This window comes from Pelodiscus sinensis, chromosome 4 (genome assembly GCF_049634645.1).
Source record: "Pelodiscus sinensis isolate JC-2024 chromosome 4, ASM4963464v1, whole genome shotgun sequence".
Lineage (NCBI taxonomy): Eukaryota > Metazoa > Chordata > Testudines > Trionychidae > Pelodiscus > Pelodiscus sinensis.
Window position 1 is genome coordinate 106,807,761 of NC_134714.1, and position 19,543 is coordinate 106,827,303.

At 41.0% G+C, this 19,543-nt stretch overlaps 1 protein-coding gene and 1 long non-coding RNA gene across 6 annotated transcripts in view; one reads left to right on the forward strand and one right to left on the reverse strand.

Annotated features, from left to right (window-relative positions):
- DENND5A (DENN domain containing 5A) overlaps positions 1–12,464 on the forward strand; it is a 144,305-nt gene extending 131,841 nt beyond the window's left edge. For 3 of the 5 annotated variants that reach the window (XM_075927965.1, XM_075927963.1, XM_075927964.1), the window contains 8 exons: positions 625–746; positions 1,908–2,053; positions 2,922–3,040; positions 5,346–5,527; positions 6,455–6,537; positions 8,608–8,731; positions 9,815–9,983; positions 10,646–12,464. In XM_075927965.1, coding sequence (XP_075784080.1) covers positions 625–746; positions 1,908–2,053; positions 2,922–3,040; positions 5,346–5,527; positions 6,455–6,537; positions 8,608–8,731; positions 9,815–9,983; positions 10,646–10,829 — 1,129 coding nt within the window. In that variant the 3' untranslated portion in view covers positions 10,830–12,464. Of the gene's footprint in view, positions 1–624; positions 747–1,907; positions 2,054–2,921; positions 3,041–5,345; positions 5,528–6,454; positions 6,538–8,607; positions 8,732–9,691; positions 9,984–10,645 lie in introns of all 5 variants that reach the window. The other 2 variants (XM_075927961.1, XM_075927962.1) reach the window with 1 other exon arrangement.
- Positions 10,600–13,805, reverse strand: LOC142829214 (uncharacterized). Its single transcript, XR_012903630.1, has 2 exons — positions 13,676–13,805; positions 10,600–10,845 (listed from the first exon to the last, which is right to left on the reverse strand). It is a non-coding gene; the product is annotated as an uncharacterized LOC142829214 (long non-coding RNA).
- Positions 13,806–19,543: the final 5,738 nt, after the last annotated feature.

The following is a 19,543-nucleotide window of genomic DNA, read 5'->3' on the forward strand; positions in this document are numbered from 1 at the left end:
CAACACCTGTCCGGTGGGTGGGAGCCAAAACAAAAAAGGAGTCAACATAATGGTCTTCTGTGTTATCGTAGTTAAATTCCTAGATTGTCATTACTCATTAAAAGTGCTGTCATATGGGTAGAAATCAGGTAACTATTGCATTTTATTAATATCAGTAGAATTGACTTACATGGGGCCTGTGTGTTGTGTAGTCTTGCCTTAATCTTTGTATTCATGTCCATCAGTGTTGAAAGATGCTATTTGCATATATACATGCATGTATATGCAACCACGTTTAAGTTGCGGCCCGTGGCATGTGCTATGAATATCATTGTGGCCTCTGGGGCTTCCAAAGTTGAGTAGCCCTGGTCTAGTATGTCTTAAACTGTACTGTGAACTTCCTGCAGCACTTTAAGCTGACAAAAGGGGTGAAAATAGCACAGAACATTGAAATGACACACTCTAGAATGTACAGGCTTGCAGGATGCCTGCGTTTCTTGACTGATTAAATGTTTCTGGCTCTGAGCATCCATACTTTTTGTCATGTGTAATTGCTTACATATTCTTCACAGTTGACCTAATATAATGGAAAGCATATGACTGAAGGGATCTTGTTGCTATCCTACATTATTTTTGTTTTGTCAGAAAACTGTACAAGCGTTACGCCTTTCTCCGCTGTGATGATGAGAAAGAACAATTCCTTTATCATCTTCTGTCATTTAATGCTGTTGATTACTTTTGCTTCACCAACGTTTTCACAACAATCTGTAAGTACCTGTTTTCCCTGCAATGCTTCATTTTTCAGTTGTTTCTCCTTATGCAAGTTTCTAAGCAGTTTTGATAGGTTCTTTCACAGAGTTGCCTTAATTTCCTGTTCACATCCAGATATATACCACTATATCACTATAAAAAAATTGATCTTGAGAGGTGATAGTGCTTATTCTACTGTCACTCAGAGGTTTGTTTTGCCCTCAGTGAGTGAATATTATGATCAGTAGGAGTTGCCTGTGTGCAACATGAAACTAATAAAGCTATCAATAATGTTGTTTAATTGTCACTAACTGAATATTGCTGCTATCTAAATGCAGAAATGCAGAGCAACCTTGTTTAATCAAATAATTGGCTGAGGGACATAATTTGTATGATTTAGATTATGATGCCAAAACCCACTCTTACCAATTTCATTAAAAAAATATTTTTATTAATAGTTTATTACTTGGTCCTAGAAGATTTTTCCCTTTTTACATTCCATTAATGTAATGTGGTACAGAAAGGTTCACAGTGCATACTAGCTGGAATTGGACATCTACAGTATTTAACACATTAACATGTAATAGCTTTGTTGCAGTAAATATTGGCAACAAACAAGCCTAACTTAATTCAAGTCTCAGCTTATGATTGTCTGAATTGGGGCAAATGGCAAAGCATGGTCTGAGTGCATGTGCATTTATATAACAAAAATGTAGGCACAGAGCTAGACGAAAGAAAACTGGTTTTTAAACACAGTTCTCCCTGTATAACCGTCGGCAAGTCATTTAACCTTTGTGCCTTAGTTTTCCTGTGTGTAAAATGGGAACAGTAGCCATCTCAGTGATATGATTTTATGTTCTCTAAATGAAATAGGGGTATGTAAATGAAAAAACATTATTTGAAGTATAGTTTTATTCTTTGTTTTACGATGTTTGTCATCCACTCTACTTTTAATAGACTGCGTTAATATTATCAGATGAGCACTGTATGTTTTCAGATTTTTTTTTTTTTGGCAGTTCCATACTTGCTGTTCAAATCTTTGGCATTTGATAAGAGATTATATTATTATTAAACATAAAGAGGAAAAGACAATGTAACAAAAGGTTCAACTTATTATTTTATGTGATTATTCTTTTTGGAGAGTATTCTTTTCAGTGAGTTGCTTTTTATATTTGCAGTGATCCCGTACCATATACTGATTGTGCCTAGCAAGAAACTTGGTGGCTCAATGTTCACTGCTAACCCTTGGATCTGTATCTCAGGAGAGTTGGGTGAAGCAGGAGTCTTGCAGATTCCCAGGAATATACTGGAGATGACATTTGAGGTCAGTATTATTGACACAAGGACATATTTTGTTGGTAAAACATTCTTGTTCAATGTAAATTCACCTTTCAGAGTTTCGTCAGTATCATAGTCACAAGCACTATTTCTTTTTTTGTACCCACCAAACTACGACACCCACATTTAAGCCGTGTGCAGGGCAGAATGGCTGGTAAAACAAGCTGAGGTGAGAAGGTTTAGACATCTGCCTTTATTAATTTTGTTATAAGAGTTTTATATCTCCGCCTCCTCTACTTTTTTACGTCAGTTCATTTTTTAGATCAGTTGTCTTTTTTAATAAGTGAGTCGACTTTGTTTCCTCCGAATATCAGATTATCTACTATCCTATCTCATTTTAGTATCAAACATTTCTAAAAGATTGTGGAGGTTTCTGATTCCCCCAGTATTGTAAATTGGGAGCAAACCTTACCTTTTCCAGATCCTGCCACTGCCCAGAAGGAAACTCCTGTGACTTTCTTAACAGCTTTTTTTTTTTTTAAGTCACGGTAGACTGCCCCATGTATAAGTATCAGTAGTGCATCAGTCTTTGATATTGTTACCTCTAGCAGTACCTAGAAACCCCAGCAGAGATCTCTGTGCCATTGTACTAAATGCTGTACAAACACTTACTAAGAGGCAGTCCCTACCCAAATATATTATGGTCTAAACAGACAAGATTGAGGACAACCAGAATCATGGACAGTGAAAGGGATTTGCCTAGGGTTACATAGCAGAGCAGGGATTAGAACCCAAGTCTCCTGACTTTTCTCCCCAGCACCCTGTACCCTGGATTACACCGCCTCAGTGAATGTCAGTTCATTCGTCAGTTTCTAGTTGGTTTTGCTATAACAGGTAACTTGTTTAATTTGCAGTGCCAGAATCTGGGAAAACTTACCACAGTACAAATAGGACATGATAATTCAGGGCTCTACGCCAAGTGGCTGGTGGAATATGTGATGGTCAGAAATGAAATAACAGGGCATACTTACAAGTAAGTATCATCTTGGCATTTTAAATTGGGCAGTCGATTTTTTGCAGGGACTTAGTGTAACGGGCCTGTCTGTTCATCGGTGCACCTCGTCTCAGACTCGGCATCGCCAGGTGCTGAAGCCCATGGTTTTAGAGCAGTGATGGGCATACTAGGCTAGTGAGTGGATTGCATGACTTGCCCTCCATCTCAGTTTTAACCGAGATAGTCTCCCAGGATAGAGTCATTTTGGTCATTGCGCTTGCCTCCCTAGAATTTGCAAACTGAACTGCAGCAGCGCTGTGATTGGATGCAGAGGGAGCACAGGGCTCTTGCAGTCAGTGCTGTGTGCAATCAGCACGCACCTCATTTCACGTGCCCTTGTTTTAAGTGTGTGTCACTTTAGTAAAACTGGTAGGAAATAAACTATGCCAGTGAAAACCAGCAGAGTCTGGCAACCTTGTGCATAGGCAATGGTAAACAAAATGTCTTATGGGCCACATACACAGCACCAATGGGCTGCAAATTACTAACCACTAAGTTAGAGGATCAGTTGACTTCTGGTATTGAGCAGTATCAGGATTCTTATGAAAATAAATTGAGTTTCATTTACGGATGGCTCATATTTAGCAACCCAAACTGATGAGCCAGATGCAGAGCTAGTGAGAGGGGTAAGCATCTCAAAAGGAAATTCCCTTCAGACTAAACAAATAGCCAGTTAGAACTTGCTGCTTATCAAATACAGATAATGTGCAGTAGTACATGCACAGATCTGAAAAGCTCTATGCAATTATCCGAGGAACTGATTTTTTGGGGACTTGTCAGAATGGAAGTGGGTTTGAGCATTAAACTTATGCACATTTAGTGAGAGGGGTAAGAGAAGTTTGATAATTCTTACTACACATGTCACATGTTTGATTTGTGATTTGCTGTGTGATTTGATGCTCTGTCTCTTGCTTATATAAGCTAGGACAGCCTTCCATCAGAGAGAAGATAGTTGTAAATCCTTTCAGTTCACAATGTCAGCTCGTTTGTCATTGAGCAATGGAGCATGATTCTGGTTTTGGACACTGTTTGCTTTCCTGATTGAGTTGGTTTGATTTTGAGCCAATGTGGCTTGAAAGAGAGAATTTCCTAATGTCTGGACTTCCAAATAGCTGTATTCCATTATTTGGGAATGCTGGCATAGACAATTGTTTGTAGATGGCTGCTGTGAAAGTATTCATAGATGCTTCGAAGAAGCCAAGTGACCAGAAAAAAGCTTATATCAGGGTTGGGCAATGATTTTTGATTGGGGGGGGCAACTTCAAGACTTTGGTAAGTGGTCAAGGGCTGCACTTTTCTATGGAGGGAGTGCAGTGTCTGGGACAGAAGTTAGGTACAGATGGGAGCTTGGGGTACGGGATTGGGATGCAGGAGAGAGTATGGGGTCTGAGAAGGAATTATTGGGTGAATGAGGGAGTTGTGACTTGGGGCAGGGGATTGGGTTGCAGGGTCAAGAAAGGGTATGGGTGCAATAGAGGATTCTGGCCTGGGGGAGGAGCATAAGAAGGGGGTACATGGTCTGGGAGGGAGTTGGGTGCAGGAAAGGATGGGGTACCAGAGGCAGGCTCTGGCATGTTTCCCTACTGGCCAGCAGCCCCAGACCGCCCTGTTCCATGTGGTTCTCTTAGTTGCTGGGGTGGGAGGAGGAAGGGGACTTTGGACTGTGTCCACAACCTCAGCAAAATCTTTCAGCTACCATTGGCCAGTTTCCGGCCAATTAGGAGCTGAGAGATTTTTGCTAGGGAGCAGCTAGCTGCTTTGAGCGGTGCTGTTCCATGTCACAGAGGTGGGTGGGCCAGATTAAAAGGCTTGGTGGGCCAGATCTGGTCCATGGGCTGAATCTTGCCCATCCCTGGTTTAAGTGTTTAACATGTAGGGTTACATAAGCAATTGAGCTGTGAACCAATGTGCTAACTTCTTCCAGACTATTGCATCCATATTTCTACAGGTGCTTCTGGTGTTAGAGGTTAAAAGGATCATTTGCTTACCATGCTGTTGTGTGGGGAGACGGGAGGGAAGAAACCCTGCCAACCAAATGTCCTGTGTATGGAGGAGAATGTAGAAAGGCCGCTGCTTCTTTTATTTTATGTATCTGTGTCATCTGTTACCGTGAACAGCACAAATCTGGAATAGGGCTATTGAACTTGTGCTCCCTCTGGCAAAAAGAGCCAAAATAAATAGAATTTGTTTGTTTGCCACTGAGTAAAATCATTTTTTAATTCAGTCAGGATAACCAGAAGCTGGAGTATGTATAGTCCCCAATTTTAAGCCTTTATATCTTTAGGTTTCCTTGTGGGAGGTGGCTTGGAAAGGGAATGGATGATGGCAGTTTAGAGAGGATCCTGGTGGGAGAGTTACTAACGTCACACACCGAGGCAGATGAGAGGCAGTGCAGAACCCCGCCTCTGCAGCAGTCACCAAGTATGATCCGAAGATTTGTCACTATATCACCAAATAACAAACCAAGTAAGTCAGAAGGGACATGCAGCATTGTTTGTAATTATCTGTTGCCGGTAAAGACGCCTCCAAAATTTAAGTTACTTGCATCATTTATACCTTCTGTGTCCCCTTGAGTTGGACTGTAGAGGTGATGAGTGAGTCACAGGGTATGGCTGCGATCAGACACCTGTGGCTGATCAGTGTCAACTGTCCCAGGACTCTGGGGAAGTGGGATGTGTACTTGGGTTGTAGATATTTGGCTCTGGGACCTTCCCACCTCGCAGGATCCTAGAGACCAGGTGCAGCTTGAGCCTGAATATCTACATTACCCTTAAGCAGCCCCTTAGCTGGAGTAAGCTAACACAGGCCAGCTGTGGGTTTTTAATTTCACTGTCCATGTCCCAAGGAGATTTACCTTCAGTTCTCCCCCGCTTCCCTCTTGGCACTGCCAATGACATCCAGTTATTTGCAAAGCTTTTCTGTGGAAGGTGTTCTGGTTTGTCTTGTCAGGTCATTCCCGGCATATCATTTTGTTCCACTTTCTTCTCCCTCTCACCCGGATTTATAGCAATACTCCTTCTGTAACACAACTTCAAAGACTCCTACATTTGCATCCCCTGCCTCCACACAGTACAAAGCACATTTTTTTTTCTTTTGTTTCAAACTCTGTTCAGAAAACTTTCATAATAAAGTATAAAACAACATCCGTATTATTTTTTGATTGAAACATCACAGTCAGCTTAGGTCCACACCTTCAAGTTTAAAAAGGGGAAAAAAAAAACTTTACAGAGCATGAGAAAAAGTGCTGACAATCCAGCACAAACATTAGATATGTCACAGGTAGTCACTGTGCACGTTCATCACCCTGCACTACCATTGTGCTTTAATCCCAGTCTACAGGTATCACCTCAAATCCTTAAGAAGTAAGTGAAAATTGTTTCTTATTTTCTACAGAGTTAAACACAGGTCAGATACAAGAAGCGATTGGTGAAGCAGTGAATGGCATTGTCAAGCATTTCCACAAACCGGAAAAGGAGGTGAGAAATTGTTGGTACGATGGAACTAGCTATCTACTCTGTTTTTCTGATGCTAATGAGTCTATAAGCTGCAATGGTACACCTCCCAATACATCACTTTTGCTGTTAATTGTACTGTTGTATGTTGTTGGTCAATATCCATCATCCTGTTATCTGAACCCACAATAAGGGCCAAATTCTGTCTAGGATTCATCTATATGACTACCAAGTGTCTTATATGTTTTCAGTTCGGTTGCATAAATCTTCTCTTGTCTCATGGTCCAGTATTTGAGCTTTCTGTTCCAGAAACAAATTGAGAAAATAAAAATGAGAAAATACAAATGTCCAGTATTTTCTAAATAAGATGTAATGTAGATTGTGATGTAATGTCAAGTGTGTCTGGTATTTTTGTTGAAACCATCTGGCAACCCTACCTTTGTCTCCCTCTTGCACCCATACCCCCTCCCAGATCTGGCACCCCCTACTCCTGTCCCAGATCACAATACCCTCCTATCTTAAGTCACATCCCAAACCCGTGCATGCCAGTCCTCTGCCCTAGGTCACAACTGCCTGCTCCATCTCATCTCCCTCCCAGACTCCAGTCCCCCTCCTGTACCCCAGTCCCTTACCCCAAGCTCCCCTCTGCACCCAACCTCCATCCCAGACCCCACATCTCCTCCATTAATATCATGAAAGACTACAGCCCTCTACCTCTTTCTAAAATCTTGAAGTGGCCTCCCATCAAAAATTATTGCCCACCCCTGTCCTAAGGGCTTCTCCCTGGAAACAATGGGATTGAAATCTGTTTCATGCAGATGTACCTCAGGCAGGAATCAGATGCTCAGACAGTTCAGTCCCAGGCTATCTTAGTAATATAATAGGAAACTTTATGGATAACCAAGGCTATTCAGAGTCATTGGCAAAGTCCATTTATAATCCCGATTCCTTCCAGGCACTATAGAGGAATAAGAGTCATATAAGAAGTTCATGAAATACAAAAGGAAAAAAACACCTCTTTGCAAATGGTAGCTAATTCGAGTGCCAGGTCAGTATCTACCATCTGTTGCCACAGGGCTAACTGCAGGTCTCCCAAACAGGCCATCACACTGACCATCTCAGAGCAGAGTAATTATGTCTCCTGTATTAAGATTTACTAGTTTTTCAAATTGGTTATCCAATATTAGCCAGTTTCATTCCTTTCTTTTTTCAGAAGTTGTCTCCACGCCTTAGTGCCTAAAGGTCAGATGCAGGAGGTAATTTATGTATAACCTTCCTCATTTTGGGTGTCCATATCTAGATATCCTGCTTTCTACACAGAGAGCATACTGTAATACAAATCACATTGTAATAGATCTGTGGACCAAAGCACAGAGAATAGGAAAATGTATTTGTGCTTGCCTGAACATTTCCTTTCTTTGAAAAATAAGATCCATAGATTCATCTACCCTGGAGACAAATAGTGATCCAAAATAGAAATGAAAATGTATGCAAGGATTTGTTTGACATCCTTAAGAAGTACTGTGCTCTGCATTTAGAGGAGAAATTGTAGTTAGCACTACCTGTCATGTGAGACCTGTATCTGTCATGTAGGAAAGTAGCCTTGACTTATCCTGGCTGTGAAAGTTATCTCAAGTAGAGTGGGCTTCAGGAGGCAGGTGACTCACAGGTCTAGTTTGGCCTCCAGTGTGCAAGCAAGCTGAGATACCCATTGTAATGACAAAATAAAATTCTCAGGTTAGCACAGATAGATTTTCCTATGCAGAGGTTACTAACAGTTCCCACAATAATAAAGAGTAGGATTTTCAAAGTCTAAACACTGTAGACCCTGACCATGCTGGAGATTTCCTTCTTGAGCCTCATTTGAATATGTGTCAATGTGAAGATGTAAGAAGTCAGCAGGAGCTACTGAATTCTCGTGACGTTTGGAAATCAAACTACATATTTTGCTGCCTACATATGAGTTTAGGAACTTAACTTTAGTCCCCAATAACCTTGCCCATAATACCATTCATCAATACTTTACTTTACTTTTCTGTATGAACTGGAAAATAGAAAAGAGAATGTTTGCTTGTTTCCATATGTCCTTTGCAGAGAGGCAGTCTCACTCTGTTGCTATGTGGAGAAAGTGGACTCGTTTCGGCTCTTGAGCAGGTGTTTCAGCATGGATTTAAATCACCCAGACTCTTCAAAAATGTCTTTATTTGGGACTTTCTCGGTAAGTGTGAGGAAAACATACCAGCCAATGCATTGCTGTAAACTTGTAAAGTATGTATGTCTGCACTCTATAGCGCCTTCAGCACTTTGTATATGCCAGGTTTTCAGCTGGCATGAATGGCATACTTGCATGACATTCACTGGAGTGCTTCCTGTCTATACCAGTTAAAAAAGCTGATGCAACACATTGGGTCTTCATTTTTCCCTAAAGGTGAACAGAGACTGTATCTGTGATCTACAGGGATTACAGTAAATTTATTGCACATTCTCTCTCTGATTCTTACTCGAATCAAGTAAGATTTCCCCTTGGATGCCTATAACTGATGAGTGCGAATATTTCCTAATGTAGTGGTGCAAGAATGAGTTGGAAACTTGGAGATTGGTAGCTATTCTGATGTTTTAATAGAGCCGTGTGAAAGGTGTAATGCATGGCAAAGTCCTATTTGAGTGGCTGAATCATCTTAATAAAAACACTAGTAACTACACACAGTGATATCTGTACTCTTGAATTTGTAAACTTTTAAAAAGCAAGTCACTTAAATAGCACTTCCTAGTTGTGTCTAGGTATAGCCTTCATCACCAAAGTATCTGATTGCCTCACACTCTTTAATGGACGTTAATCCTCTCTCTCCACTCGATGAGGTAGGAAAGTATCATCCCCATTACACATGGGGAGACTGAGGCATAGATAGGGTAGAATAAACGTATCAGAGGCAGCAAGGAAGAGGGGGAAGCAGGCTTAAAAGCCAGTTTCCCCCAGCACCGTCTCTGCAGTGCCGCCTGCCCCATCTTGATTAGCCAATTTACTGCATCTTAACATCCCTAATTCTTATGCACACTTACATATAACCTCTCAGCTGAGGGCCTTTACATTGCTTTATAAATGTTCATATAAGTGCAGCACACATTTCTCTTATCGCTGTTGCACTGAAGTATATTGAAGATGACTATTGCCTTGCAGGAATAGAACCCTGTATTGCTGCTTCCCTCATCTCTGTTCTGACCACGAGTGCACAGCATGTGTATGGTTGTTGGCATTTCTACTGCTCCAAGTCCCATCACCCATCTTTTTGTTTCTTTCAAGAAAAAGCACAAACCTATTACGAGACCCTTGATCAGAGTGAAATAGTCTCAGAGGAGAACTGGCAGACTAGAGCCAGGATTTTTTGTCGCTTCATCACTGCTATCAACAACACTCCTAGAAACATTGGGAAGGATGGCAAGTTTCAGATGCTGGTGTGCCTTGGAGCCAGGTAGAGAGGAACATTTTAAATCCTATACATAGGGTTTTGCTGCGGGAGAGATGAAATCCATAGGGCTGCTTGTGCTATGAGGATGGATTAATGTTTGCAAAGTTCTTTGAGATTTTCATATAGAAGGTGGTGGTTAATAAAGCTTGATGTTCTCATAGAAGAGAATCTCAATTAGCCGCAAGTCTCAGGGGCACCTAAAATTGGAAAGATCTGAGATTTTGGAAAATGGGTACAGTGTGAAAAAAACAAAACAGTGAGCAAGTGGGCAAGGAGAGCAAGGTGGGAGCTTGGTTGGCTGCCCAGGAAAGTGGGTGGGGGCAGGAAGAAGCTGAGATTGAACAGCCAGATCATCTGCCTCAGTTCAGGTGACAGCAGCAACTCCCTCTCTTCTTCAGTGTTCACTGAAATGAACAGGGAGGGAGATATAAGAGCCAGCCCTATGCCACCTGTGGGAGTTCCCTAGCAAGTGACGTGAGTGGATTCTGTGCCCTTTCACTTGTCTGCATAGTGCATAGCAGGAGTTACAGTATTATTCCCCCTTCGCCAGTATATCTGGAGACAGTGGTCAATCGTATTTAAAAAAATGAAAAAAATGGATTAAAAATGAGACACTAACTTGGTTTTGGTGGTGGTTTACAAATTCTGAAATCTGTCTTTCTCAGAGACCACCTCTTACACCATTGGATCGCCTTGCTTGCAGACTGTCCAATCACAGCACAGATGTACGAGGACATAGCATTGATTAAGGACCACACTCTTGTTAATTCCTTGATTCGAGTGCTGCAGACCTTGCAGGAATTCAACATTACGCTGGAGGCTTCTCTTGTCAAAGGAATAGACATCTGATCTTTTTCACCGCAGACTCAAAAAAAAAAAAAAAAAAAAAAAGAAGAAGAAAAGCAACAAGGAACAACTCTTATTAGTATGCAAAGGTTCTTTCTGCTAATAGGCTGTATTGTGAACTTGTTTATGGCTACAAAACACGACTTTGACTTTTCCTGAAAAACTTAAAAATAGTGCAGAAAAATGGGCAGAAGCTGTAAACGCAATGTTAAAAGGGGAAAAATGAGGATTTTTTGGTATAAATCTATTTTAGAGTTTATTTGCTGATTTGCTTTTTACACACTTTCATGTGAAAGAGAGAGAGATGACTATTTGTGCGGCTTATTTTAAAGCTGCAGTATTTCCTTGCCATAGATAATGTGCTGTGAGCCTTTCAGCATTCCTGAATTTGCCTTCAGATATGCTGTATGTTGTAAGTTTTAATGTACACACTCCATTTCTGCTAAGAAGGTCATTTTAGAGATTTTAAACTAATATTTTATATATTAACATTACTACCAATGTTTGAGTTTTTTTTTTTTTTAACTAATCTGGGTCACTGCTGTGCTGCAAGGGAAACTACAAATTCTGGTATGTGCTTTTTAATAGCCTCAGAGCACTGATTTGTCAGCAAATTGCTTTCCTTTTTGTTGTCAGTATTACTTTTTGTGGGTTCTAGAAGACTGAGCCAGGCAAATGGACAGAGATTAAAGTAATATTTTTCCTATTGGTACATAATTGCACAGAAGAAATTGTGTGTTTGTATTTTTAACTGATGTTTTTATTTATTTAACCTATCATTGTGTTTTGTAAGATTATGTTTTTAAAAAAATCTTATATGCTATAACTGGCTATATCATGTTTGCAATTCAAAATGTACACTGTGGTCCACTTAAATAAGAAGCCTAGATATGCGAGTGACTTGCTAGCAAAAAATGTTTGTGCACGAGCCTTTCAAATTAGAATTTACCATGGTTGGAATTCTCTTCAATTTAACAGCTAAAGATATAACTCCCAAACCCCATGTGCTTTGATTTATATTCTAATGCAAAGGGGACAGAGGCTAAGGACAGTGCCACAGTGAAGTATTGATGCCACTCATGAACCTAATTCCATGTCTCCATTTCAAAACTTTCTGTGGCGATCTCACTTGATGAGCACAGACTACATATAGGATTTACTGTTGAAATACCAAGTTCTCCTATGTGCTAACTTTACAAGCTGCTGAATTCTGGGATGCTTGTGTACCTTACTAAGAGTGTGGCTTTAGCCTATACTCCTAGATTGTAACTTTCAGAATGCTTGGATTTTGTTGAAGCATACAGCTTGGGATTTGGTAAGTGCATAGAGACTGCTCCATTCATTTCAATTCTTGGATAAAATCCCTTTGAAATGCATACCTGATTTGAGAGACACACCTGGTCAGCATAATGAATTGATGGTCAGCATTTCTGGGCTCTGTAGTTAAGTGGTCTCCACTGTATAAACTTCTCAGCAATATTTCCCTGACTCTAAGGAATAGAAGATCGTTCTTGATTGTCAATCCATAGAATGCTGTGGCACCTTTTCTTATTTCCTACATTTGAGTGACCCCTTGTGATAGCTTCATTTCCGTAACTTAAAGATATAGCACATGTATTAAATTTTTGACTACTTTTACTTTTGTCCTATTTATTTCATTATTAAATGGAGAAGTTTCTTTGTCACTCTTATTTTCTTTTATCCAAATGAGATCCTGCCTTGAAGGCTATTAGTGTTGGAAGAGTGAGTGGGCAGTGTCTAGCCCACATGCTCAGTTTCCTTACACTGGATGGATGAATGCACTTGCACAGTTTGGGGTTCACATCACTGTGCATAGAGCAATTTTCCCCCATTAATTTTGGAAGGAGGAGGATTAGAATGGAGTGTATCTGTGTTTAAATAATTACTACTTCAACCCGAATAATAGAACAGAGAATCCTTGTACACTCACCACTTTTAATCAAAAGCTTCCTGTCTTTCAGTCCACACTCCAGTTTGTACTCGGCATGTGTATGTTACAGTGGGTATGTCTACATTAGGAACACATTTTAGTTAACCCTGATCTAGCCTCAAATTCTTGTCCTATAGATGCAGGGTAATACTGTTTACCTTGATTTAGTTGGCCTGAGAAAGGCCCTAAGCAGAAAAGATGTTGGGTTAGCCAAAATGTGTTAGCTAATCTCAACTTCTTTTTCTGACACTGATTTGGCCAGTATGGCAAGTGAGTGTTGGTTTGGTGGCTTGTTTGTTTTTTACTTCATTGTTCATGATACATTGTACGAAATCCCCAATTGCAGGATGCAAGAATGCAAATTAAGGGTCTCCGATGCCTGAATGGCAGTTGCTTTGGATAACAGGTCAAGCAGTTTCAGTTGTTTTTCATTGGAACATGTTAGTATCCAATCAGCAAATCACTGTTCAGACACGGAGGGAGATGGCAGAGCATAATCTAAACCATGTTTTCTCATCGGCAGTACCATGTCATGATGAGCCATTCCTATCCTCTTTCATGGACAAGGGGCTCCATTTAGGTCCCATTGAAATCCAGGGCAGTTTGGTCACAGACTTCAGTGGAACAAATCATTACAGGCCTGGAAGGGTCATAGGAGGCTGTAAGTGCAGCTGAATCAGTGTGGTTGTGTTGGGCACAGGACTCTGGTGGAGAACTGTGTTACGCAGCTTAGCACTGTGGCAGTCTTTGTAAGCAGATCAACACATGAGGGATTAAGGAATAGGGTGAGACTCAAGTCTACAACAGCAGTTCCCTGGGTCAAAGCCTGCTAGGAGACGCCACACTACTTCAACATGCTCACCACAATTCATCTTGTAGTTCCACACAGTCTGCTTACCTGAACTCAATAGATGCATCAGCACAAAGGAAGCTGGTTTGGGCCCAAAGTTAGACACTTCCATAGCAGTCACTTCTGACTGGCAGCATCATCTGCAACAGTTCCATGCAACATACTACCATGAGTCACATCTGCTAATGTCATAGGGAAAGAATCCTGGTCCCTGAATCAGAGTGTTCCATATGACAATAGAAGGTGCCAACTGTTGTGTCACAAGACCGAGTTTTGTAAAATAATTCTGCCTTTTCCAAAATGCTGTTCCAGAATGAGAGCTACCCATTTACTACAGCTTCTGGGACAAGAACGCTGGTTGCAACTTGAGCATGGATTGGGCAAGGCTGCTAGTAGACACATTTACTGTATGCTTTGAAAAATGAATGACCAAAATAAGCCACTTATCATATTAAACTAAAGCTAAAAGTGCAGTTTTCATGTTAGCACCTTCCTTGGGGATGTAGGAGAAAACAACAGACAAAGATATTACCTCTTAAATGTTTTTTGCATAGCCAATACTATGATACTGGTGTACACAGCAAAAACCAAGGCTGGTTTTGGTTTTTTTACATTTAATGTAATACTTTGAAGGTAATACGCTTGTTTTAAAATTTTTGAATTAAAAATTAATATCTACAGGGAACCTTTTGTCATGTTCTGTAGCTGAAATTATATTGTTTATGGACTGAAAACGATTCTCCTACTTGTTCCTTTGTGAAGAGTATTTTTAAATTTTAAGAATTGTATATCTGGGACCTAATAGTTAAAAGCTCCATATTTTTTTTGGTGTGGCAATGAATTTATGACTCTATAAAGGTTTTGGTTTTGCAATGATGCTGTCAACAAGAGTTAACTGTCATTCTGTATAGTAACAAATTTTTTGTCACCATAGTGCAAGACACTGTAGGAGACTTGAAAATACTTGAAGTTATTGTACATGTACTTCTCATCTTTGTAGTTCTTTTCCTTTTATATCTAGAGACTGGCTTTTACTCCAGTTAAGATGCAGCATCGGTTAAGTAAATTATATATTTTACTACATGGAGAATTCACTGGCATTTTTTAAGAGTGGGCATTGAAGTTTACAATATGATGCCTGAGAGCAGAAAACCAGGTACTGTACTCTTTTTTTTTTTTTTTTTTGGTAACTGTTAGGTCAGTCAAGTATTACTGTAACTTGGAAATATGAAAGTTTTGCAGATGTAGCTTATTTGCTGAATTGCAATAAAAATTCTACTAACATGAGGAACAGCATTAATTTAATGTACCATTTTTGGCAGCTTCTTCTCATCAGGCTAATTATCATCTCTTTCATAATGGCATGTAGAAATAGTCCTTGCTTGCCACTTCAGTCAGGCCTGGGCTGACTCATTTGTACCAGATGACTTATTACTTGTTTAGTGTGGCCAATTTGCTTAACACTGTACAATACACAAAATATTCCCAGTTTCAAAGATACATCAGAGATGGGGGCACTAAAAACTTGGAGGGTAATTTATAGATCCGCTCTCCATAAATAGTGTTTAAACTTATGAGCATCATAGAAATGGGCTTTCAGACAATATTTGAATGAGTAGGTGGTGAATGAGTAAACCGGGGTAGAGGGGCAATTCTACCCCAGTGAAGGAATAGTGGCGAAATAAAGGGGAGAAGGATGAGACAAAACTGGGTGTGTTGAGACTGGCATTGTTGGTGGGGACATTGTGGGGGAATACAACAAGAAACAAGGGGTGGGATGGAGGCTAGGTCAGAACTCTGCAGGGATCTGAAGGACAAAAAGTTCAAATTGTGTATAATGGGCAAGTGAAGCAATGAAAGGTGGGGATGGTGCTGTAGATGGGTCAACAGGTGAAGAAGATCATTGCCCTGAGAGGCTTTGTAGCTGGATACTGCAGCAAGCAGGACCAAGACCCATGCCCCATTGCAACAGTATGGGAGTAGGAGGAAGACCAGGCCTTACACAAGTGGATGAGTTGCCTAAAACAATGGCTCCCAAACTTGATTGGTTCATGTGCTACCTTCTAAATCAGTGTTTTTCAAACTGTGCTGGGGCTCCGCGAAACATCTCCAGGGGCTCCGTGAGGTTGACAAACTGGAAACATCGATAGGTACAACACATACGATCAGTGGACCGCTGGGGCTCTGCATAAATTTTTTACGCATGTAAAGGGCTCTGGAGCCCAAAAAGTTTGACAACTGCTGTTCTAAACAATTGTGACGTGAAAGGTTTACTTGATGGCCTGGTTGACAAATATGTATATGCAAGGCCATCCTTCAGCTCAGCAGTTGCCTGAAGGATATATTCTCTGAATTTGCCACATCTTTGCCTAGCTGTGGTCTACATGAAACATTTCAGTGATCTTCAAACACAGAAAAGATGTAACCCAAGCCGAAACCAGCCCAGTAGTAAAGACAATTCTATTATTTACACCACTTGCATGAATCATTCACTTGTCTCACTGAGTTATCCCTCTACCCACTGCCCCTCAGGATGCCATAAAGCCTGATCCAATGACTACTGAAGCCAAGAAAGTCTTTCTGGTTTCAAAATACAGGACTGTGTAGCACTTTAAAGACTAACAAGATGGTTTATTAGGTGATGAGTTTTCGTGGGCCAGACCCACTTCCTCAGATCAAATAGTGGAAGAAAATTGTCACAACGATATATACCAAAGGATACAATTAAAAAAATGAACACATATGAAAAGGACAAATCAAATTTCAGAACAGAAGGGGGATGGAGGAGGGGGAAGGAGGGAGGTAAATGTCTGTGAGTTAATGGTATTAGAGGTGATAATTGGGGAAGCTATCTTTGTAATGGGAAAGATAATTAGCGCCTTTATTCAAATTTGAGTGTAAAGTGTCGAATTTAAGCATGAATGACAATTCAGATGATTCTCTTTGAAGTGAGGTCTTAAAAGGTCTTTGAAGCAGGATGCAGGTAATCAAGTCGTTGAGACACTTAAATTCGACACTTTACACTCAAATTTGAATAAAGGCGCTAATTATCTTACCCATTACAAAGATAGCTTCCCCAATTATCACCTCTAATATCATTAGCTCACATTTACCTTCCCTCCTTCCCCCTCCTCCATCCCCCTTCTGTTCTGAAATTTGATTTGTCCTTTTCATATGTGTTCATTTTTTTAATTGTATCCTTTAGTATATATGGTTGTGACAATTTTCTTCCACTATTTGATCTGAGGAAGTGGGTCTGACCCATGAAAGCTCATCACCTATTAAACCATTTTGTTAGTCTTTAAAGTGCTACGTAGTCCTGTATTTTGTTTCAGCTGCACCAGACTAACACGGCTTCATTTCTACCACTTTTCTGGTTTCAGTGAGCTTTAGAAGAGACTATGCAATGCTCATTTTACTGTGCTTGTCTTTTTTTCATTGTGTCCCTCTCTGCTTTAGGGTTGGGTATATGTGGGCATGAAATGCCGAGATACCAAAACCAGTTATTTTGAAGGTAAGACATATAGTCACAGATCCACCCTGTGAGCCCAAATTTCCCTCCACAGTGAGAGGCTGGAGAGCAGTGCTGCCAGTACAGAGGTCTTACAGGCCACTCACCTCTAGGAGTCACTGCGCTTGGTTTGCCTTCCCCTGAACAGCAAAACTGCACCAGTCCTGTAGAGCTACCCTCCATCATGGGAGAGGGCAGGATCTGTTCCTATATGAGTTTAGTGATCTACTCATTTAAATATATGCAACTCTGTATTGATATACTTGTTCACAAATTTTGAAATAGATGAGCCTGGGTCCATTTTCATTACCATCTCCACTTCTTTTCTAAGGTATTACCTGGACAGGTTGGTTTAACAATTGTGGTATTTGTTTTAATAAACTAATAGCAGCAGGCTTATCTCTGATAGATGCAATATCTCATGTGCATAACCATCATATGTGCATCATAAACAAATGAGTGGGCTTCTCCACATTTGGATAGTTTTGTCCCCATCTTGGACTACTGGGTGGAGGAAATGGGAGAGATGGCACACATTGTAATGTTTATATTCCTAACACAACACTGCCAGAGTTGGGAGACTTCAAATTTACCCTGGTTTTTGTGTCCTCCTCTTCCAGATTTTTTTTAAAAGTTAAAAAACAAAAACACTCAGTCTCCCCCAAACACTCAGCCTCTCCTTTCATCAGACTGCTAAATAATCTTTTTAATGTGATAAAACCAAACCAACCCTTGCTATGAGTTATCAAAACAAACCACTAGGCAAGGGATGGAATTCAGTTTCAAGATTCCATAGTTTTGATAAATGGTGTTTCAGAAGGGAAATGTTTACAAATTATTAAAAATATATTAACCAAAAGATGATGATTAATTAGTGTTATCAATTATTAAATATGAATTCAATATTCATTATTTGGAAGGGTTTCTGAGGCTTGTTTTTTGAAGGATTTTAGTAGTAGCAAAATAAAAAGCTACCATCTTCCTGGACAATCTTCTCCCCGTTACAGACAACCTCACCAAACTTACGTTTAGCTTGGTACCTTATGTGCATTCTTTCTATTAGGGTGAATTTCACTCACTGTGTACGGTGAAATAATCCTAGTTTGTGAAATGCTTTAACTAGATGGCGCTGTTGATCTGAGACTGTACAAGTTCTTGGAGCTCTGAAGAAATACGTTTCACCATTTGAGCTATGGTTAATGTATTGGAGACCAAATATACCAAATCCCTTTATGAACCGGGCCTCTAGTTTGCCCTTCCTCTATATCTTCAAATATTAAAATTGATCATCCTAGATTTCTTATAGGTTCTTAGCTCTTAGAATTTCTGGGGTGTGACAGTAGGGCCTGCTTAGGTAGAAGGATGTTAGAAAAGCTTTCCTTCTTGGACCTCTTTGTAATGAGTCTAAATGCAATCTGCTGCTTCTGCATGTAGATAAATCAAAAAGAGCAGTGAGGCGGGGTGGAGGGATGTGGATGGGGAGGGACTGTTGGCTCCACAGTACTTCTTTTACCTCACTAAAGTTCTTTATGTATGGAACAGTGCCATAAACAAACTTTTTGATTCTGTGTTGCTGCAGAGAGGTCCATAACTTCTGTGAGATGAGTAATTCACCATAAAACTGCTTGGCACAGACAGTGCGCCTTAAAATCTTATTAAATGATCTGTTTGTTATTGCATGATAGTTTTTTTTACTGGCGGTGGTTTTGAAAGCCACTGAAAAATTTCCGAGGGTTATAAATCTCAAAGTGAAAGCTGTACAGTGCAGATCATTGCCTAAAGCTAATATGAAGATAGCGTATTTATCCATGTTCAAAGGTACTTTCTGCTCTGGGAACCAACTCTTGAAGGTACAGTAAAGTCTTGGTTATCCTACTTTCACTATCCGACCTTCCGTTTTATCCGACAGTGCCGCCTGTCACGTGACGGCACGGGGCTCCAGGGACACTTCATACCACATGGCACGCAGTGCGGGCTCGGCAACCCTACCTCCCCACCCCACTCCTGGGGCAGCTCACGCCCGTGCTGCGGACTCACCCAGCGCTCAGGTATGCTGGGCCAGTGTCCTGCTCGGGGCCCAATCCTGGCCATCCTGCAGTGTTAGCGGGTCCGCTTTTAGGAGTCCGGGCTGAGGCAGGAAGGGAAGGGGGTGTGTGTGTGGCAAGGGGAGACAGGAGCGCCGGGGCCTTGGGCTCATCCGGGGGAGGAAGAGGAAGGGGGAGGTTGGGGGGGGAGAGGGAGGGAGTTTGCCCCCCCTGTGGAGCAAGCCCGGCTCTGGGCCGGATCAAGCAGGGAGCCCTGGCCGAAGCAGGAAGGGAAGGGGGGGGTATGGCGAGGGGAGGCAGGAGCGCTGGGGCCTTGGGCATGTCCGGGCGGCCCGGAGTCCAGGCTGAGGCAGGAAGGGA